Source organism: Lissotriton vulgaris, chromosome 7 (genome assembly GCF_964263255.1).
Source record: "Lissotriton vulgaris chromosome 7, aLisVul1.2, whole genome shotgun sequence".
Lineage (NCBI taxonomy): Eukaryota > Metazoa > Chordata > Amphibia > Caudata > Salamandridae > Lissotriton > Lissotriton vulgaris.
Window position 1 is genome coordinate 313,441,381 of NC_141695.1, and position 24,002 is coordinate 313,465,382.

At 44.7% G+C, this 24,002-nt stretch overlaps 1 protein-coding gene across 2 annotated transcripts in view; it reads left to right on the forward strand.

The window, feature by feature from the left end:
* Window positions 1-24,002, forward strand: part of SCAF1 (SR-related CTD associated factor 1) — a 313,971-nt gene that overhangs the window by 250,281 nt on the left and 39,688 nt on the right. For both annotated transcript variants that reach the window (XM_086930129.1, XM_086930130.1), the window contains exon 10: window positions 2,286-2,414. In XM_086930129.1, coding sequence (XP_086786255.1) covers window positions 2,286-2,414 — 129 coding nt within the window. The remainder of the gene's footprint in view (window positions 1-2,285; window positions 2,415-24,002) is intronic.

Here is a 24,002-nt window from a genome sequence, read left to right on the forward strand (position 1 = left end):
ATGCACTTAAGAGTATATGGTATGCGTTATCATGGAACAGCTATTAGGACTTGGTTCCGCAAGCTGCAAACGGGCTCAGCTCATGCCAGAGCACCATCTCACACGATTCCAAGCACTCTGCCTTCAGGTTTGTCAAGGCCTGCCATAGGAGTGACTGATAGGAATCTGTGTGTCCATTTTAGGGTTAGATATAGGTATACTATATCTAAAGCAAAGGGTGACTACACCACCTTGCCCCAGCTGTCGTGCAGCCAGTTGTGTCAGATTTAGATGGCCAGCCAGGGGTGGCATAATACATGCTGCAGCCCCTGGTAGGCCCTAGGTACACCTATGCCCTGAGTTACAGGGTCTGATAAGGCGGAGCAGTACCAATTGGTTATGTACCTAAGGTACAGGGAATCCATTTTACACAGAGAGCAGTAGGCCTGGGGCCCTGAATAGCAGGGTCCCAGGTCAACTAAGTCGGAAAACCAGCAAAACACCAGGCAAAAAGTTGGGGGCAACCATAGTCGGGTATCTACCTTCCTACAGTGGGTACCAAATATCAGTTTAGGATGAAACTGTCCAGGGCTATTGGATCACTACTCAGCTTGCCCCAACCATCCCCTAGGGGAGCTCTTATCCTGCTGCTTCAAATCTATAAAACACAGTGTACGGGACACTTTCAAAAGTGATGCTATTCAGTCTGAAGAGAACAGGATTGCAGAAAGGTCCTGGCAGTTCCCATTTCATCCCCCTATTTAATCTGCCATGAAGAACTAGTTGTCCCATACATTAAGGATTACATCAGAGAAAGCCCCACCTTATTATGGCTAGCAAAATGGAAAAAAAGGAGGCCAGTTTGACCAAGGACATCATTATGGACAGCCTCAAATGTAAAAGGGGCCTAACAATCAGATGGCTAGCTGGTGTAGAAACAAGCTGTCATAGTCTTTTTGGATCCCGAGCTTAATATTTATATAAACAACAAGCATTTACAATGCAATTGGTCTTGTTGAAAGAAGCAATAGAAGAGTTAAGTCTGGTTTCTTGGGGTAAAGCATTCCAATTCCTGGGCGCCATCCCTTAGAAGGATCGTGTATAGGTTTTCTTCTTGTTGAATCTTTGGGGTTTCAGTAGTAGGTTGTCTGTGCTTCTTGAAGATCCTATCCCACCAGAAATCATCAGTTTCTGTGCCAAATAGCTTGGTTCCTTGTGATGCAGGGCTTTATGCGTCATACACGCTATTTTCAGATTAATTCTGGCTTCCATTGCTAGCCAATTCAAGGATTTTAGGTCTGGGGAGATGTGGGCCCTTCTTTTAGACCTAGTGATGAGTCTCACTGCCACATTTATAGAAGCTCTTAGAGGTGATGTTGTAGCTTTCGAAAGGTCACATAGAGGGACACATCCGTACTCTACTCTGGGGATAACTAAAGCTTGAACTGCCTGCTTGAAGTCGTTGGCTTGAAGGAAGGGTTTCAGCTACCTCCGTGTGTTTATCTGGAAGTTTGCTCCCTTTGTAGAGTTGCTAATATGTTTTTGTATATTGAGTTTCCCCAAAACAAAGAAAGGTCCATAAGGGTTGCAGCACGAATTATGGCACCCTAAGAGACCCCTCACCAAGCACATACAAGAAGACTGCCACTGGAGGCTGCGTGCTTTGGTGCAGACAAAAATTGAAGACATGACACATCCCTGTGTCAAAAAAGGTAGAATGCCCACCGACCTTAAATGTCCGTGTAAACATGTGCAAAAAAGTGTATTGGGATTGTCATCTCCACGTTGAATTATGTGGAAACCTGTACCGATATGTGTCTTGGAGCAAAGCCTTAGTGGCACTCTTTGAGCCTATGTGAAGTTTGAAGATGAAATTTTGGATTACTTGAGATTACTACTTGTATAAAATGGATGAAAAACAGAAGACAGTGTCTGAGCTTTATTGGATGGTGATAAAAGTAAATTCTGATAAAATAAATAGTTTACTGGGTAGTGTTCATCCAGTCACAAATGTATGTCATTGTTTTGTGGAAGGCTTCCTTTGATTCTGAGGTATTGTCAATGGTAAAAAGCAGCTGCATTTCATCAGCGTAGTTCTAAACTGTTCATTTTCGATTCTTTAAAGAATGTGCAAGGAGGGCTGATACACAGGTTAAAACGATGGAGAGTAGGGAGGATCCCTGAGGTACTCAGCAGTTTAATTGGACCCTAGATGAGCAGAAGGGTGAGAGGTGGACCAACTCAGAGCCGCCCTTATTGGCTACAACTATTGATTGTGGATTGTATTGCTTTCTCCTCCTTGGCAGTACTTGAAAAAGCTTCACACGCAAGAGCGAGCCATTGAGGAAGTAAAGCTGGCCATTAAGCCCTACTACCAGAGGAAGGAGATCACCAAGGAGGATTATAAAGACATTTTACGAAAGGCTGTAAGCAAGGTGAGTGTACTTGTTCTGTTGCCATCCTATCTCTCCTTCTGTTCTCATTGCCTTGGAGACTATGCACTAGTTCTGTTCAACCACTGTTTTGTCACTTCACAGGTTATTCCCTTCATAAGTATGGTACATATGACTTACCACCTACACTGTTATATCCCTTTGTAATCGCCCCTCATAAGTCCGGTGCAAGGACTTCTCTTGTATTCCACTTCTTAGGGGAAATAAGTTATACCCTTCACACTAATACAATGTAGATTAGTTATGAATGTGTTTGTGCTTTTTTGCCCACTGCACTTCTACTTTACACTCAATGCACAATGTTGTTGTACCTGTCCTATCCCAAAACCTGTCCTCCCTGTTTGTCTCTTTACACAGAACTGCACAAGATGAAACTTTGTCATTCTATTATTCGCCCTACTTTTCTCCCCTTTCTGGGTGTGCACAAGAATAGATTATCTACCCTGCGCCTTGTGTATGGTTTATTTGTATAGTTTGAACCTAGTCAAAACGTTGAGTGTATGCTTACAATGGCCCTGTACATCAGTGAGTGAACGATTGGACAGGTGTCTGATTTCTGGGCGAAGTGTACTGTTACTGCATCATGATGATGTGTTCTTTGAAGAGAAGTACTTTCCTAACTTTGAGCTGAGTTGGGGTGGTCCTGATGAATCCAAGGTCATCCTCCTAACATTCCACTGAAGCGTTGCGTGAGGTGAGTTACTGACTTGTTTCCCACTTTTGTAACTCCTCCATCTGCAAGGTTATGTACATTGTGACAACTTGCTTACATTCGTTCAAATACCCAGTCCAGAAACCCCAGTTCTTCCCATCCACCCAACCTCTTTAAATCTGTGCATTCTGTGAGATCGGGTCTTGGCCTTCTGTAATTTTTTCCTGACATGCTGTACGAGTGGTCAAAGCGTTTCTGTTCCAGCCCACTCACTACCACCCTTCTCTTTAAGGGTCCTGAGCAAGGCTAGAGCATGCCTGATGTTGCACTCTTTCAGTTTCCTTGGACAGGCCTTCCACAAGATCTGTGTTCCTGACCTTCACCATATCCTTTCAATGACTTAGTCATGCACAGCAAAAGATGTGTATTTGTCTTTCTTCTGTCACACATGTGACATGGGTACCTCGAATAATAGGGCGTGATTGAATACAAGCTTGTGGTGGCATAGCAATGGTGCCATAGGTCTTGGGTCAATCAAGGAAAATGGACCACCTCTACCACCTGTTTGGTTTATTTAAAAAATAAAGACACCCACAGTTGGGGTTCAGAATGCCCTTAACATACCTGGGGCCACTACACCTGCTGCACTATTCGCAACTACACCCTTGCGGCTGCTGACTGCAGGATGACTAGACAGAGTCCCCAGCATCGACTAGCTCAAAGCTTGCAGTTAGGAAGATCTGTAGATCTAATATGTTGTTGGTTTTTAGATCATAAGCAGGGCCACTGGAATTCTGCCGCCAAATTATATGGCAAGGTTTACTAAATTATAAAGCAAGAAACGGCAACTTAAGCGGTATAATGGTGCACATTTTGTGATAGTGTTACCTCGTTATGGTGTCATTTTTACACATATTAAATCTACTGGGGCAGTGTTATGATTTCATTAGAACCAGTCCAACATCCAAATACAACAATAAGCAATAGCCCACTTTTGCGAAGGGCCTTTTTAGTAACCTTTGATCCGTTTGAGCTACTAACTATATTTCTTTGTTAAAATCTGCAGATTAAGCAGCATATGATGAATTATGTGACAACAGTGACAAATCCATAATTATGCTTAAAACACTGCTGCCACAACATCGTGTAATTCCAGTAGCCCTGATGATCTGGAGGATCTGCTACTGCAGTCTCCTTCAAGAAGCATTTTTGGACAGAGGTTTCTGAAAAACACGTTGTATATATTTTACCACTACTGAGAAAGAGCAGAGCACCTGTAAAGTGTTAATTAGCCCCAATTTCAAATAAAGCAATGGGGATTTGTTTTTCTACACTTTTTGCAGGTGCTTATTGTGTACACATTACATAAAGTGCTTGTGGTCAGCTTTTACTTGATTTCTGCCAGACTTTTTAAGTATATTCAGATTTTTGGATATAGCAGTGTCTTGATGCAAGGCTTATTGCTTTCATGTTGGTTCCTTTATATAAAACATACCTTTACCCAATTTGCACACTGGCTCCCTCTTGTTTATACATCATTCCTGTCAACGGAAGCATCGAGCTGCTGGTTATAGTATCTTGTCGCCGTCCTCATGTGTATTTGGATTTCATGCACCCTATGTGCTCTTTCTTGTGGTCTGACATGTGAATTTTTGCTGTTGCAATGTATGGAAATTCTAATTTTGTTACCTGCCACTGAATTATAGAGAACAGGACATCTGAAGATAGCCAGATAAGAACTGGGGTTTTCCAGTATTGGATCTTTCATAGATTCAAATGCTTGAACCGTTTCCTGTCAAAGTAGTACTCCCACGGTACCATAATAAGGCAGTTTGCATCACTATTGTAGGCTATAATGGCAATGAACAATCATTTAGCTAGCCTATCTAGGTCGTTTTTCAAAAAAGGACCAAAGTGCAAACCTTAACCAATCAGGCGATAGTACCCTCTAGTACACTCCAAAGAGAAGCGGAGTACCTCGGATTTTCACTGCACGTTGTGTGTGAAGAGAGTCTCTCTCAGCTCTGCTCAGTTTTCTTAAACCCAGATTCTGGAAGCTTCTGCTACTGCTGCTACAATGTTGACATATTGAAAAAGGCCTTTTCATGTCCTGCAAAACTTGCAGAAAGAAAAGTTTACATGTAGATGACCCACATAACCCACATGACCCACGCAGTCTCTACTGCCTCTAAAATTTGATGCACTTTTTCCTCCAAAAGCTTCATCTGTTGCTTCAAAAACCAAAACTCAGAAATCATCATCTTCTGAGGAGGATATTGATCCCATGACCAAGGGACCTCTGAGGAAAGCTGAAAGCCCCATAAAATATCCCACCGGCCTAAAAAATCTTTTAAAAGGGAGAAAAAGAAACCAATCTCCTCAGAGGTGCCTTATCGGAGTCCAATACACCATCTATCAGGGCTGGGGATTACCTGTATACATCTTCCTCATAACCGTTGACAAGGCACGAGACTCTACTTGGAACCCGTCGAAAGTACCATCACTGCCGATAGCAATATTGTCGGCAACAATGACGGTTACTGCTGTCTCATCGACAAGACAGTCCACGACATTGATTCCGCCAACGAGAATTTAATGGCAGACTAAGACTGTCAAAGACCACATCGGGGAGGGGATTTAATGACCACACCAAAAACCTCAAGACTGCAGGACACCTACAGGACCATCACCTCTACAACAATGTAGTTGACAACAAAAATGACACAAAATTACTAAAACATCCTTACAGCTTGAAATAACTTCCCCAGCAAGGTCTCTCCTCTTTCCCAAGTTGTCTTCAGGACCAGGAGGAGCCAGACAAGGACAGCCCTTTTAGAGCAGCTCACATCTCCATAGGAGCCCAGTGAGTCCCCAAAGGTATGGCAGAGGTTAAAAGTAGAGAATACCTTACTCCCAATTTAGTGGTAGCTGGGCTGAGCAGGTAGGCTTATGAGAAGGTAGTGTGACTGCATTATGCATTTGGTGTACATACTTATACAAGGCAGGAACACACGCAAACACGGACTCCAAGCCAATGTTTGTAGAAAAATATTACTTTAGTTACTTTTATTTCTAGGAACCGAGTTGAAATCAGTTACAGGTAAGTAGACTTTTATACTTTCAAAATACTGGCAATATGTTTGTATAGCATTAACAATACTTTACATGTGCATTAAATGCTTTTCAGTACAGAATACTATGTTCGAGGCATGTGTGCTGTAGATGAACATGCTTTTCATATTCCTGCCATCTAGTGTTGGAAGCAAGCTTCTGTCCTTCCGATGCTGAAAGAAGCAAATCTGGATATAACTGACCCTAATAATTATCGTCCTATTTCGAGGCTTCCTTTACCAGCCAAATTAATTGAAAAAATGTTAATTCTCCAACACAGTGCGTTTCTAGGGGCCGCCCGGGCCCTAAACCCCTCCCAACAGGGGTTCAGAGCCGGCCACGGTACTAAGTCTGCTCTGATTAAAGCAACGGAGAAAATCAGAGAAGTGCTGGACCTCGGAGGCAAAGCGGCGTTGGTCCTATTGGACTTTTCCACTGCCTTCGATACGGTACATCATGGGATTCTGATGGACCGGCTGAAGAAATGTGGGATACATGGGAAAGCATGGGACATCCTGAAAGCTTTCTTAACCAATAGAGAACAGTGTGTGGCAATGGGTGTTTACGTACCATAACCGTTTGTGTTGCCCTGCGGTGTTCCGCAGAGCTCTTCCCTAAGCCCCACACTGTTTAATATATATGTTACCTCGCTGGCTCCTATTGTCAGGTCATTTGGTTTTGATTTAACATCTTATGCAGATGACACACAAATTGTGGTGTTGCTGTTACCTGGCAAGGGAGAAGGAATAGCCATGCAATTTCAGGAATGTATGTTGGCAGTAGGCAGATGGATGGCTGATAACTGACTCAAATTAAGCACAGCAAAAACGGAAGGCATTATATTTGGTACAAAGGAGGACTTCTGGAGTCCTTGCTGGTGGCCGGGGGAGATGGGTTCCCCGCCCCTACCGGTTGCCAAATTGAAGAACCTGGGTGTCTTAATTGACGATCAACTTACCTTTAGGCCCCAGCTTAACACCGTAGCATCGTCAGTATATTTTATACTTAAAATGATTCGGAAGATCCTCCCTTTCCTCCCGGAGAGCAGTAAAAAAAGGTTATTACTGCATTAGTGCTGTCCCGCCTAGATTGCAACAGCCTGCAGGTGTTGCAAAATGCGGCAGCTAGACTTTTTTTACTTTTTTTTTTAAAACACCTTTATTTGTGAACTGAAGGTTATACACAGCTTGCAGCCTACAACCCCAAGGGCCGACAGCGAAAAACCTAAATAGCTGGACTGCAGAACAGTCCGATAGTACACGGCCAAAATGCCGACATCCCTGAGGTCTGGCGGCATACACCATCCTGAATCAAAATTATAATTCGATATGACCGTTATCGCACTGTAATTCCAATCTGCTGTATTCCATGGCATCTAATAGGTCTATACCGTAGACAACATATCCTAGAACAATAGCGGCAGCGGTGTGTTTTTGATAGTCTGAATCAACCCTCACCTGTGCATAACCCACTGAAACTACCCCCCCACCCCCGTGTGGAAAACCCTGAGCCCCCCTCCCACCCACGATAACTTGTTCCCTAGCCTATGTGCCTTCTACATGTCTTACTACATATCCCGTGCGGCAGCGAGATTTCTGACGGGCCTACCAAAGTAGGCCTCCATCTCGTCCAAAATCACACTGGCTGCCAGTGCGGTAGCGGATTTCTTTTAAGGCCTTGTGTCTGGTCTTTAATGCCTTGCAAGGCTGAGGGCCTGCTTGACTGAAGGAGTACTTTCAATGGTACATTCCCCCAGATATCTAAGCTCATCTGGGCTGCGGTTGGTTAAAGTCCCTCGTATAAAGAAAGCTCAGTGGGGAGGTAGAAGCTTTGTGTTGGGGGCAACGAAGGCCTGGAATGCCCTGCCCCTCGCCTTGAGGAATATGACCGATTTGATGGCTTTCAGGAGAGGCATTAAAACTTGGTTATTTAGACAATAATTCCTTTCTGGCCTGAACCTTTAGGAGTATTCATCTAGCGCCAGGACACCCTTGGGTAACAGCGCACTGTATAAATGCCAAAAATAAATCAAAAATAATGTTGGGTCCTGATGTTTGCAAGTTATTTTTCATCGAAGAAGTCTTTCCTAGTCACGAGGTAAGGTGACTCCTCCTTTTCGGTGATTGTGCTCATGTGCATCGAGTCCATTGTTAGATTGTTTTTTTTTCCGCCATCTGGTTCAGTCATGTATTGCTGTGCTCTGGTTCAAAACTGTTCTTCAGGTTCCCCTCGACGCGCAATCCTCTCTACCCTTGACGGTGTTGTTTCTGTACGCGTTCCCATTTCTCCACGTATCCTTTCGACAACGGAATCGACTTTTCGATCGGAAAGCTTTGCTGACGGCCGTAGGGCTAGAATGCGCCGAGTTAGCGCTCAGTCGATGCATCGGACTGGTAAAATTCTTTCCTTGATGCCACGCGAAGTATCCGCACACCGACTCACACAAAGTGTGCAACTTGTGCTTGTCTCCCGAGCACAAAGAATAAACCTGCGACTCTTGCCGATCGTTCCGATCAAAGAAAACTGTTCTTGATCATCTGGCTTGACTTCGAGAGATGCAGCGTCAAAGCATCGAAGATATGCCGTAAATCTTCGGCCAAGATTCCGGCCAAGAAGACATCAATGCATCAGCGGCAGAGGAGGAGGAAGCCTTCTCCGAACAAGACTTTGAATCGGAGCTCAAGATAGACCTCGAAGAACTGTCACAGTGACAAGGTGACATGAGTACAGAAGACCCCTTCCCCCACAACTTTTCCGACTCCCTGCCTCCGGGCCCGGCTCCGAAACAGCCAGTCATGCCTTCTGGCTCGGTGCCGAGTCGTCAAGACCTCCTCTGAACCGAAATCCTCCATGTGGAAAACCAAGCACTCTTCAGAGTCGAACCCTTCCACGCCGAAGATCAGCTTCCTCCGGCACCGAAGACACCTGCACCGAAAACTTCAACGCCAAAACAGAAAGAGACCCCTTCGTATCCGAAAGAGGACATTATTCCATTAACACCAGATCCTAAGCAAAATAAGCTGTATATTAGCACAGAGACCGGCCATAGTCACACAAAGCCGATTAAAAAAACGCAGGCTTCAGGATGATGACACTTTTTACAAGATTCCTTTAAAGAAAAAATGTGTGACTGAAAGTCCTTTTAATCTACCATCACCACCACATTCACCGCCTCCTGCTCCAACAGAGAATACCTTGCAAATTACACCTCAGGATTCACCACAATCTCACCATGGGGAAGACAATGCTGATGATGGGGGCAGGGGATACATCTACCAACAGATCCATGAACAGATTATACAATTGATCCCCCAGATGATAATGATCCAGACCTTTACCCAGCTACACCATCTCCTCCAGACGACAATGCATCCCATCAAGAACTCTTTGTCAGGGCTGCACAATATCATGGGGTGGCACTGCACAAAGAATCACTGGAGGAAGATATTTTGTTTGAAACTTTAGCATCCACACACAGGTCATCACAAACACTTCCCAAGGCATGATGCGACACGCTGATCCGATTTTTAAAAACCCAGCCAGAGCACGCATCTTAACTCCTAGAGTAGACACAAAATATAAGACCTCCCCTACAGACCCTATGGTTATCAAGGGCCAGTTGCCATTAGATTCCCTAGTAGTGTCTAATGCTGGTAAGCAGGAATTTCTCAGACTTCAGGAGAGGCTCCTCTTTTCAGATAGAGTTCAAGTTAATTGACGCTTCTGGGAAGCGCATAGCTGCTCAAGCTGCTAATCAATGGTGCATTGCGAACATGCAGGGTCTTTTAGCCAGATACAACAAGGCACACTGGGATGAGGTAGAGCAATTGCTTCAATATCTCCCAGATGAGCATAAAGTCAAGGCACAGGACTTAGTAAATGAAGGTAAACTAATGTCTAGTTCCTCTATAGGGTGTGCTCTAGATGCTGCCGACACCACAGCATGAGATGTTAATACCAGCATCTTGCTCAGGAGACACACTTGGTTAAGGATTTCAGGGTTCAAGCCAGAGGTCCAACAATCAATCCTTAACACACCTCTTGATAAAGAACATCTGTTTGGTTCTAACGTAGATCAAGCATTAGAGAAAATGAAAAAAGACACAGAGGTGGCTAAATCTATGGAGTGCTCCAGTCTCCATCCAACAGAGGCTGCTTTTGTTGCTCCTCCTTTTACAGAGAAGCGTCCAAACCCACATCCCCAGATCAGAATACCTCAACTTATAAAGGTAACAACCAGTCCTCTCCCTCCAGAGGATTTTTTCGAGGAGATTATAGAGGCAACAACTTAATGGGTAGAGGAAAGAGCAACACTCCCCTTCCCCCAACAAACAATGACTTGCCCACGCTTCCTCCCGATTACACCTCACCTGTCTGGGGAAGACTTCAACAATTTCTCCCCATTTGGCAGTCTATAACAGACAAATGGGTGATAGGAATTATCCAACACGGTTATTGCCTGGAGCTTACCAACAATCCCCCAAACATTCTACCTTGATCTCCCAAATTGTCTCCAGCACACATACACTTGCTAGAGCAAGAGGGCCAGTCCCTCTTACTAAAAGGGGCAATAGAGCTGGTTCCAATACAGTACCAGGGCTCGGGGGTTTACTCTGTATTTTCTCATTCCCAAAAAGAACGATTCCCGAAGACCTATTCTGGATCTCAGAGAATTAAACTGTTATATACTGTCAGAACACTTTCACATGATGACGCTTCAGCAGGTACTCCCAATTTTACAAAGAGCAGATTTTCCGTCTAATCGAGATTTAAAAGACACATGTTTTCATGTTCCAATTCACCCGGCTCTTCGCAAATACCTCAGATTTGTGATAGCAGGCAAACATTACCAGTTCAACATGCTTTCCTTCGGAGTCACTACAGCGCCCAGAGTTTTTACCAAATTTCTGGCGGTAGTCGCAGCTCATCTCAGAAGACGGCAGATTCACTTCTTCCCCTATCTAGACGACTGGCTTATCAAAGCTAGCACTCACCAGAACTGTCTACAGCACACACTGTTCACAATAGATCTACTTCATCAACTGGGCTTCACCATCCATGCAAAACAATCTCACCTGCATCATTCTTATCTAGGAGGTAGTCTAGACACAGTCAAAGCTCTAGCCTCTCAATTGCCAAATACACAATATTCAAGCTATCATTCTACAATTTCAACCCAACCAAGCTTTCCCGGCAAGGGTATTTATGCAACTGCTAGGAATGATGGCGCCTTGCATAGCGATAGTGTTTGTAGACTGCCGTACCCATTGCTCTCTGCAGTGGTGGAACCCACAAAAATAAGCAGGGCAGCCTTTCATCAACTCCGTTCCACAGATTATGCTCACAGCAGACGCATCTCTAACAGGTTGGGGAGCTCATCTCAAAGATTACACAATACAAAGACTGTCGAGTAACAAGCACAAGACTCTCAACGTCCACTATCTGGAGCTTTTAGCAGTTTTTCTAGCACTCAAGGCTTTTCAAACTCACCTCATAGTCAAAACTGTCCTAGTCGTACGGACAACATGCCAGGAATCGGTTATGTGAAAAAGCAGGGGAGGGGAGACACACTCTCTAAGTGTCAACACTCGCTCAAACCATCTGGGATTGGGCAATCCATCATAAGATCGATCCTCTGGCAGAACATCTCTCAGGAGTAAACAATCAAATTGCCGATCTCCTCAGCAGAAGGAGGCAGCATATTCATGAGTGGGAATTTCATCCCCAGGTTCTCCTTTACTTTCAACAATGGTGTTTTGTGGTGTAAATCTTTTCTGAATTCACTATTGTTAGATTTAAGGGTCTCTATTTAGCACAGGTAGGTACTTGCGACAAGTAGGGATCGGCTCTAGTCAGGATAGGGGGGATTACACTACTAAAATAACCCCTGCTCACCCCCTTGGTAGCTTGGCACGAGCAGACAGGCTTTATAGAAGAGGTGTTGTGTTAAGCATTTTTGACCACATACAGTAACCCAGTGACAACACTACAGATGGACACCACACAAGCTTTTATACCAAAAATAAGTATAATTATATAGTTACCCCAAGACCATAAACGACAAAAATATGCAATACTGTAAGATGTTAGATTTTAGCTTAGTTCAGTTCTTGGATGCGACACTTTGCAACCATGTACCTTAGGTTGCGTTGCACTTCAACGACAAGCAATGTCGCAGCGAGGGAATTGCGGCAAAGTTCAGGTGCAAAGACATGAAGATCTTCCAGATACGGCACGCTTCTCGGGGGTGCGAGAAGTTCTCGGTTCGATGCGTGGACTGCAGCGGCGACACCCTTGTTCCACGATGCAACGGCAGCAGATCCACTTGCGACACAGTTCTCCCACGTTGCGTGAAGCTTCCGCACGATGCGACAACTACAGCGGCGACATCCACGATGCGACGGCAGCATCTCCGACGGGGGCACGCTTCTCGGGGTTGTGCGGCGCTTTTCTTCAATGTGGTGCAGTGCAACAGTTCCAGTGGCGACACCCTCCCTTGGAGTTGCGACGGCAGGCACAGTGACTGCAACACGCTCCGACCTTGTTGCGAGACTCTTCTCTCAATGCAGTGCAACAGCTACAGCGGTGACACCCTCCTATGGAGTTGCGACGGCCACACACTTCCTCTTCGTTGCGGCACGCTTCTCTCCGATGCGGCGCAGTGCGACAGCTCCGACGGGGACATCCTCCTTCGGAGTTGCGACGGCAGGCACAGCGACGGCGACACGTTTCTTCTCGATGAGTCTCGCTTCCAGCTCCTTGCGACACAGTTACTCAGAAGCAGCAGGCGCTTCCAAAGAACTTTGAGGGGCTGGGGGGTGAAGTCTGTTGTCCCCGAGACTTCAGCAGGAGGCACGCTCTTTTCCAAGCCCTTGGAGATCCTTCACAAGTTGAAAGCAAAGTACACAAAGTTCCTTTCTCCTTCCTTTGGCAGTAAGGCAACCACTGCAGGCCAATCCCCCTAGCAACACTTCAGCTTGGGAATAGTCTCTCCTCCGTTTCTTCAGGTTCCTCTCCTCAGTAAAGGTTTCTTTTTGTAGTCCAAAGTGATCTAATTTCATGGGATCAGGGTCCCAATATTTATACTCCAAAATCCTTTGTTCTCTATGGGGAGAGGGGCCTTTGCCCAGTCCAAACCAGTTCTGAAGCACTCTGTTTACCAGACTTCTCCTTTCCTTTCACGGTGCAGGGCAAGCACATCAGACGCCCCACAGGAGGTGGAGCCAGGATTGTGGAAGGCAGGCACACACCTATTCAAGGTTCAGATGCAACTTCTCCCTCCCATCTAGATGCAGATCTCTCAAGTCACCACTGGGTGACTCATCCTGTCTTTTGGAATCCCCCAGCCCTGTCACTCACAAAACCAGACAAAGGAATACACAACCTAGCAGAAGCAGGCTTGAAAGGTTAGACAAGCAAACACCTACTTTCTAAAAGTGGTATTTGCAAACACAGAATGTTAAAACCAACTTCACTAAAAGATGTGTTTTATCATTCAAAGTTCAGGCATACTAAACTCGAATGTCTACCATGTTCTCTGAGACAGTTAGGATTATAAACATGTAATAATCTAACGGCCAATTCCGGCCTAAGGAGAACAGGTAGCCTTGCAATAGTGAAAAACGAAAATGTCTGTAATTCACTATCAGGACATGCCACACACAGCAGGGCTTGTCCTACCGTATACTTACAATGCACCCTGCCCTTGGGCCTACCATAGGGGTGACTGATATGAAGAAAATGGAAGGTTTAGGGACTGGGAAGTGGGTGCACTTGCCCAGTCAGCATGACGGTACTAGACTGCACGCAGGCTCTGCAATGGCAGACCTTAGACACATTTTACTAGGCTGCTGTGGGTGGCACAACCAGTACTGCAGGCCCATCAGCAGCATTTGGATTTACATGCCCTGGGCACACTCAGTGCACTAGACTAGGGTCTGACAAGTAAACTAAATAGCCAAACATGGAACCACTGATTAATACATCAATTTACATTAGGAAACACTTGCACTGTGGCACTGAATAGCAGTGGCACAGTGCCCATAGCATCTAATACCGGCAAAAAACACCTGAGGCCACAGCAAAAATGGAAGGGAGACCCACGCCAATGGTGCCAGGTCTAACAACTAGGCTGTGCAGTATTCCGCCATCTAGTGGTTGGGTCCGGAATCGTAGTATTTCTTTTTTTTTTTAACGGAAGCTCCCACCTTTGATAGCCATCTTCAGATTCTTTTTTTTCCTCAGTTGGGTCTGTATCGATACAGAGGAGCTCCCAAACTTGGAGAGAAGAATCGAGGAAAAAATCAATAGGACAGTGTCTTCCACTTTCAAGACGACTGCAGTTCGACAAAGGAAGAAAAAACAAGATCTTCGACGATCGGAGAATGCAAATGCAGGGGGCTCACTGTGCACGGTAATGGACAGGATGCCATTCAAGTTTTGTAAGAACTCTCCCCACAAATACGCTCAAAAGGATCAGACCCCGGTCTGCAACCTGTGCCTGTCGCTGGACCATCAGAGCGACGACTGTAACGCCTGCTCTGTCTTCACCCCGAAGACGTTGAGGGTGAGAGAAAGGAAGTGACGAGCCAATTACAGCATGCAAAGCCAAGGACCATCGCCATCGCTGCGAGACCTGGGCGCCTCTAGTGAGGAGGAAGATAACATCGCCAAAGGGCCAGAAGGCGATGCGAACAGAAGTTTTGGTCGTGGAAGTCGAGAAGAAGACTTTGAAGGAGTTAAGAGTCGTCGACCTCGGAAAAGCTCTAGACCTCCAAAGGGATCTTCAGTGTTTAAGTATTCTGCGACCGCAGCTGCATCCAAACAAAGAAACGACCGTAGGATCCTTGGAAAAGAACTCTGGAATGGCAAAGGTCCTTGAAAAAACGAAGACCTTGAAAGACAGTCTGGAAAAGGACGCCTCAGTGTAGAAAACAGAGGCCCAAACCAACATCGACGACCGGATCGGCGTTGACAGCCAAAAAACTGAAAGCAGAAAATCTCTATGCTAAATCACAAGTGGCTGAGATAAAGAGAAAGAGGCTCGAAGCCGAAATGGCTAATATCCTTTAACGAAATAAAGACTTTGAAAGCTTGAAGCCATTCAAGATACCCCCGAAAACAAAAAATACGGAAGGCAAAAAGGTCTTCGAAGAACCAATTCCGCCAAGAACCCCCTAACCGATCGAAGAAGAAGAGGAAGAATCATTCTTCGGGGAAGATGTCGAGAAAGACTAACAAACCTATGCAGAATCGGCGACCTCAGAGAATCCAGACCTCCAATGGCAAGATCTCTATGCCGAATCACCTGAGGGGGCCGTGGAATCATCTCCTTCGAGGCCATCTCCCCCAGAGGACATTGGCATGTACAATTAAGTAAGGTGCAGAAACTTATGGGATACAGCTAGAGGAAGAAAAGCCTAAATCAAGTTTTGCATTAGAGACACTGATGCCTACACAATTTAGAAACCAATTCCTCCCAATGCTGCCAAGTGAATTACACCAGGGGAAGAGGCATTCAAAGGGCCTTCTACATGCAAGGCTATAAAACCAAAGGCAAAAAAAGAAGTATAAACACTCCTCTAAAGCCCATATATACATCAGGGGATCAGTGCCAGCTGACTATCATTGCCTCAACAGCAATAAAAAAGAGCAAACATCCTAACTACAGTGGGACCACCTCCAGACAAGGAAAGCAAGAGGATGGACCTTGAAGGAAGGAAGGTGAAAAGAAGCGCAGCTAATCAATCACGCGTAGCTAATTCAAATGCATTGTTGAACAGACGTGCTTACCAACATTTGGAGGAGGTAGGAGAACTGTTACAAAACCTACCAGAACAATTCCAAAAAAGCTAGCCACCTGGTAGAAGAGGGTAAAATCGTTGCAAATACATATTTAAAATCAGCCTTTGATGCTGCTGAAACATCTAGTAGGCAAATGATGTTTGGCAACACAGAAAGGAGAAAAGCATGGCTTAGAATCTCAGGCTTCAAGCCAGATGTGCAAAGCAACATCATCAACTCGCCATTCAATGGGGAACAATTGTTTGGAAGTGTGGTTGATGAAAAGCTAAATCAACAAAAAAAGATCAACTAAACTGCAAGATCCATGGGGGCTCTGCAGTTCAGAGGCATGTGTAGAGGCACATCATCAAGGAGGCCAGCGCAGAGGTACACACTAACCTGTTACCTCACATCCAGGTTAGCATCAAACATACAAAACAGGAAACCAGGGCACACAACAGGGACAGCAACAAAACTGGCACTACCATGGAAGAGCATCCTTTCGAGGGCATCCCTGTGGCAGAGGTCAGCCACAAAGAGGTGAACAACAAACCTCTACTAGTGACTACGCTCACAACGAGGTACACTAACAAACAACAGTGAGAGTACACACAAAAGAAGCATGTACAAAAACAAAAGAAAACCAGTTTACAGTTTCTTCAACATACCACCCCATTAGGAGGCAGACTAAGATTTTTCCTACAAAAATGGAGGGAAATAACCACAGACAAATGGATTTTAAACATAATACAGTACGGTTACTGTATAGAGTTAGCAAATCCCACCACGCAATAGGCCAAAGCAAAGGACACATTCAAAAGAAGAATTATCTCACCTAGTAAGAGGTGCAGGAGCTTCAGGAAAAACATGCAATAGAGCACATACCACACAGAGAAAAGAACAACGGAGTACATTCACATACTTGGAACATTACGGCCAATATTAGACCTAAGATTTCTAAATAAGTTTATAAAAACAAAGATTCAAGATGACTACACTGCAAGAGGTGTTACCTCAATTGCAAAAGGGAGATTACATGGCAACAATAGACTTAAAGGATGCGTATTTACACATCCCCATGAACAAAAAACACAAAAGGTTAAGATTTGTCGTGGACAAACACTACCAATTCAAAGTACTCTTTTTCGGGCTACAATCGGCACCAAGAGTGTTCACAAATAGCCTGGCAGCAGTAGCAGCACATCTCAGGAGCCAAGGAATTCATGTTTACCCCTACTTAGACGACAGGTTGGTAAGAGCAAACTCTTACAGCCTATGCAAATAGCATATACCACAATTGATAGAGACACTAGTTTAGCACGGTTTCTCCATACATTGGGGAAAGTCATCAATAGAACCAGAACACATAAAGGTGTTCTTAAGCGCAGGGATAAACACTGTGTTAGGAAAAGCATTACAGAGCGAGAAAAGGAGATCAGCCCTATTGAAGGGGACTCATCTATACCAGAGGTGGCATCATCTTAGAGTGAAGACAGTGGGGGAATTACTAGGAATGATGGCCTCATGTATTCATTTAGTTCCCAACATTCATCCATTTGAGACCATTTCAAGAATGGCTCCAAACACAATGGTCACAGACTTCAGGGAGTTGGGAGTATCTAGTGGTTGCCACAAATAGGGTTCATCAAAAGATAGCATGGAGGAACAAGAACAACATAGCACAAGGGAGACTTTTCACACCACCAACTCAAACAGTGACCATAACAGATGCGTCCCTGATAGATGGGGAGCACACATGGACAATCTCAAAGTAAGGGGATTGTGGGCACCACAGGATGCGGTAAAACACATCAATATCTTAGAACTAAAACTGTTTTCTTAGCCTTAAAAGCCTTTCAGAACCAGCTCTACGGGAAAAGGGTGTTGATACAAACAGACCACACTACAACAATGTTTTACATAAACAAACAAGGAGGGACTCTGTCTTTAGCACTCTCCTCTAGCACAAGATATTTGGAGATGGGCAATTCCAATAGAAATAGACATTTTAGCAATACATCTACCACGGAAGGAAAATATAGAAGCGGACAGACTGAGTAGGCAAACAACATCATTCCATGAGTGGGAACTGAATCAAACAGAAGTACAAAGAATTTTCCTAAAACGGGGGACACCACAAATAGATCTATTTGCAACAACCCACAATGAAAAATGTCTACACTTCGCATCCAGGCGACCTGGCAACCAGTCCCCAGGGAATGCACTATGGATAGACGGGTCATGGATATTTGTGTACGCTTTTCCCCCAATACCATTACTGACCAAAGTGATCAGCAAATGCAGAATCAGCAAAATGACAATGATTCTCATCGCACAACAGTGGGCCAGACAGACTTGGTTCTCAGAACTAATGGAAATTTCACAAGGAACAATGTACAAACTTCCAAAATGAAAAGATTTTTTAACAATGCAAAACGTGAAAGTGCTTCATCCAGAACCAGAAAGCTTAGGCCTATCAGCATGCCTCCTGAATTCCCACATCTCAAACTACCAGAAAGCACAATGGCTGTTCAAAGAGAAGCTAGGAAACCAACAACAAGAACATCTTCTACATCAAAATGGAAAAGATACACACAATTGTGTCTTAAAAGGCGTCTTTCAAGGAAGATTAGAAAAGAAAGAACAGTGCAAAGTAAATACAATACAAAGTAAATAATGTTTTACATCACTAAAAGTAGACTTAGCAGCAATTGTAGCAGCAATCGTCACGTATACAAGAGGGGAAACGAAAGAGTTTCTTCACCTCACATGTGATCAAACAGTTCCTAGAAGGAGCAAAACGAATAGTTTCTTACTGCACTGCGGATGTGGGAACCTGGAGCTGAAGTTTGGGCATTTTGCGTTTTCAGCTGTGGCGAATAGGTCTATTTGTGGAAATCTAATAGTTTCTTACCTATCTGTGTAGTCTTGTAGCTTGAAGAATTTTCTGCATTCCTAGTGAATCCACCTTCCTCCGCCAAGTAAGAGAACTTTAAGGAGAAGAAAGAAAAAAAATCTGAAGATGGCTACCAAAAGTGGGAGCTTTCAGAGGAAGCCCGTCAACGTCACAGAAGGGAACCAAATGGTACTACGTCGACGCGCACAAACAAAAAAAGAAAGAAGAAATACTACAATTCCGGACCCAACCACTAGTTGGCGGACTAATGCACAGCATAGTGAATCCAGAAAATTCTTCAAGCTGCAAAACTACACTGACAGGTAAGAAACTATTAGATTTCCACAAATAGACCTATTCGCCACAGCTGAAAACGCAAAATGCCCAAACTTCAGCTCCAGGTTCCCACATCCGCAGTGAAAGGGCAATGGTCTATGGGTGAACTGGTCAGGGATATTTGCCTACGCTTTTCCGCATCTCCCGCTCATTCAGTGAGTGGTTCGGAAACTCAGGCAAACATCCCTTACACTAATTCTAGTAGCTCTCACATGGGCCCTTCAAACCATGGTATATGGAGCTGTCAATACTTCTACATCAAAAGCTGCACCTCGCCTCCAATCTCCTCGCACAGAACCATGGAGAAATTAGACTTCTAAATCCCAAAGAACTGAATTTAATGATCTGGCTTCGGAAGTTATAGAGTTTGGTTATTTAAATTTACAGCCAGACTGTTTGAATATCCTAAAACAAGCAAGAAGGCCAAACACCAATCACCAGAGCTTGCTATGCAGCAAAATGGGAAAGGTTTGTTGTATACTGCAATAACAAAATCAATCCTAGATGCTTCCATACAAAACATCATCTGTTACCTGTTACATATACAACAAACTGGACTGGCTTACAAGTCAATTTGTTTCCACCTCGCAGCAGTAGCTGCCTACTTACAAAATAGTGTTATAGCAAACAAATGGACGGAATGCTGACAATGCAAACATTCTCCCCCAGTCAAAAGATCTGGGTTAAATGTATTGTTCTTTTGCCCACTACACCACCCCCGTTTGGACCAAGCAATTGCAAATCAGTCTTGACCCTGTGCCCCATGGGAACAGTCCAGACAGAACTGCCAGGCTAGGTGCTCCCTGGACCAGAAACAGGCATCCTGGGACCGGTTTCAGTGTATGTCACCCTTCTTCAGTTGGGCTAGCGTGAATCCAGTAGCACAGTGAGCAAGGGACCCACGTCTGGGCATACCCATCCCACTTAGGGCGAAAAGTGTTACAGCAAACAAATGGACAGAATGCTGACAATGCAAACATTCTCCCCCAGTCAAAAGATCTGGGTTAAATCTATTTTTCTTTTGCCCACTATGTCACCCCAGTTTGGACCCAGCCACATTTATTTTGAAAGTTTTATATAGCGCGAACAAGATCTTCGCAGATATCAGAGCGCTTTACAGAGGAGGGGAGCATGTATAAGCAGATACATCAATCAATTTAAAAGTACATTGAAGTGATATCATAAAACAATCAAGTAAGTCAATTTCAGAGTCAAAATGAAAATACAAAGGGTTCGAACAAGTAGTACAGATGAGTATCGAGTCTTTGTAGTTTTTCCCCAGTAGTGGTTCAAGTGTATTTAGCCATGAGGATCGCTTTTACTTCTTTCTTGAAAAGTATGGTAGAGGTGGTTGTTGTATGGTTGTTGTAAGCGGGAGAGAGATTTATGTCTGTGCTTGAGGGATGTAGGGTAGCTACGGTAGGTGGGTGAATGACTAAGGTGCCGGGAGTAAAGGGGTGGTGCATGTCGTTTTGGGTGGGAGCTGTGGTATCAGGGGTGGGAAAGGGGATGAGGGCTGGTGTGTGAGGGGAAGGGGTGAGGTGGTTGGTGTAGGAGGGGGAGTGATCTATGTCTGTGCTCGACGGGAGTGAGGTAGTTACGGTAAGTGGGTGAGTGACTAAGGTGTCGGGAGTAAAGGAGAGGTGCATGTCGTTTTGGGGCTGGGCTAGGTTAGAATGAATGGGGTTTGAGGCTGTGGTGTCAGGGGTGACAGGAATGGGTGTGGTATGAGAGGATGACAAGGTGAGGTTGTAGGGTGGGAGGGGGTGCCGCTGGGATGTGTGGGTGAAGGATCTATGTCTGTAACTGTGGAGTGTGAGGTAGCTACATTAGGTGGGTGAATGTCTAAGGTGCCGGGGGTGGGGGGAAGGTGCGTGTCGTTTTGGGGTTGAGCTAGGTGATTGGGGGCTGTGAGTTCAGGGGTGATAGGCCTGCGGGTGCTATGAGTGGGGGTCCGATGACTGGCGAGGTGTTGTTTGAACGTGGGGAACAGGTTGTCTAGTAGTTCCAGGTTCTTGTCTGTGGATTGAATTAGGATGATCCCGTTATTGTATCTAGTGATGGTTGTTCTGCCCGGGAAGAGTTGGGATGGAGTGATGGAGAGTTTTAGGCCATGCGCACATGCAAATCAGTCTTGACCTGTGCCCCCTGGGAACAGTCCAGACCGAACTGAACTGGCTGAAAGCCCGAAACCGGTCCTAGGATGCTTGTTTCCAGTCCAGGGAGGACCTGGCCTGGCAGTTCGGGCTGGACTGTACCCTTTGGGCAGAGGGTCAAGACTGATTTGCATATGGCTGGGTCAAAACTGGAATGGCATGGTGAGCAAAAAACGATGGATTTAGGCCCAGGTCTCTGTACTGGGGTTAATGTATGACATTGTTCTGCATATCAATTGTTGTTTTTGTACTTACAAGATAAGCAACATCTGTCACTATTCAGAGTTCCAGTAATTAAACCTTTCATGGAAGGCTTAAAAGGAGTAATACCACCACGTATTACTCCTGCCATAGTGTGGAACCTCTTAAACAAAAGACTACTGGGTTCGGGCTCCCAACAGCACTGCTTGCCACAAGCTACTAAACAACAACAGAAATTGCATGTGCTGCCAATCACTTTACTCTCTTATTTTGAGTTTGAACATCTGACCATAAAACAAATGTTACTAATGACCAAAATGTGTCCTTTTTATTTAGGTTTTTTATTTTGAAGAGGGTTTCTTTTATATTTTTGAATCTCAACCATTTAGAAATTTCAATGAAAAATTTAAGACCTTATGTACAACAACAAAAGATTCATTATTCAAAAGGAACAAAACTTTTTTTCACAAGTAGAAATTTTTAGATTTTGTTGGACAACATATAATACATACATTCAATCATACCACTCACAAACCACACTATTTACATATATACACACACGCAACAAAGAAAGAACATGTAAGTTGTATCTACAATGTAATAACTTTGATTTACAAAGAAGCCTAGAAAACATTCATATTTTTCAAAAACATTTCAAAATAAATATCACAGGTTTTATGGTTTTTAAGGCTTGAAAAGTCTACGCGTTTCGAACTCATATAGATGAATGAGTTCTCGTCAGGACCAAGGTCTGTGAAGAGAGAAGGGGAAACTTATTGGTATGCTATTTATTATAACCACACTGACTGCCCCTACTACTAGCTTATGTCTCTTACCTCTCAGTCACTGAGGGACCAGAAGTACAAATGAGGTTGCCGGGACACCAAACCGTCTGTCATGAAAAAAATGATGAATCCCATCAAAATCTATCAGTACATAGCCGTGTCTCACCGCAATCATACCACAACTATTCTCGTCATGCTTACATGAATGGAGTGGGTCCGGGCTCCGCAATAATTGAAGATGGTGTGCTCCGGCTGTGCGTAAAAAAACGGGGTTGTATTGTAAGTGATCGGTAGCTCTGACTTGTAAGAGCGACATATGGCTGAAAGGAGAGTGAATTCTCACCTGAAGAGCCGTCAATGTGTCCTAATGGCCGGCTTGGTGCGAAGTCTCGTTAGACGCGTTGTCCGTGCGCGTTAGAATGAGTCTGGGGAACCGAGACAGAGAGAGCTTTGTCAGCAAATGAGTACGAGTGGTTTAGGGGTTGGATAAAGCGTGGCTGGAGCAAGTCTTACCTTCCAACGGGTACATCGATGCCGAACAGCGTTTCGTTCTGCTGGTCGTCCGAGTTGCGCGAAGCTTCCGGGTCCGCAAAGGATCCTGGGAGTATGGGCGGATGCGCGCTGTTCGATGTTTTCATTCTTTTAAAGGGCTACGAGGCTTGTTTAATGGACGGTCGAATTTCAAGATTGTAAGAGTTGGTCAGTGGTTTAAATGTAGTCCTTTCGCTCGTATAGGTTTATTTAAACCTGTTATTTTATAAAAGCAACAGGAGAGTCATTATATTAATTTAAGTTGACCCTATGTCCAGTGGTCTCTGGGAGCACAAAATTCCGGGTGGCAACCAATGTTGGAGAGTTCTGAAGGTGCTTGTATTCATTAATCTCTGGGGACTGCGTGATCGGTCCTTGAAAACATCGAACAGCGCGCATCCGCCCATACTCCCAGGATCCTTTGCGGACCCGGAAGCTTCGCGCAACTCGGACGACCAGCAGAACGAAACGCTGTTCGGCACCGATGTACCCGTTGGAAGGTAAGACTTGCTCCAGCCATGCTTTATCCAACCCCTAAACCACTCGTACTCATTTGCTGACAAAGCTCTCTCTGTCTCGGTTCCCCAGACTCATTCTAACGCGCACGGACAACGCGTCTAACGAGACTTCGCACCAAGCCGGCCATTAGGACACATTGACGGCTCTTCAGGTGAGAATTCACTCTCCTTTCAGCCATATGTCGCTCTTACAAGTCAGAGCTACCGATCACTTACAATACAACCCCGTTTTTTTACGCACAGCCGGAGCACACCACCTTCAATTATTGCGGAGCCCGGACCCACTCCATTCATGTAAGCATGACGAGAATAGTTGTGGTATGATTGCGGTGAGACACGGCTATGTACTGATAGATTTTGATGGGATTCATCATTTTTTTCATGACAGACGGTTTGGTGTCCCGGCAACCTCATTTGTACTTCTGGTCCCTCAGTGACTGAGAAGTAAGAGACATAAGCTAGTAGTAGGGGAAGTCAGTGTGGTTATAATAAATAGCATACCAATAAGTTTCCCCTTCTCTCTTCACAGACCTTGGTCCTGACGAGAACTCATTCATCTATATGAGTTCGAAACGCGTAGACTTTTCAAGCCTTAAAAACC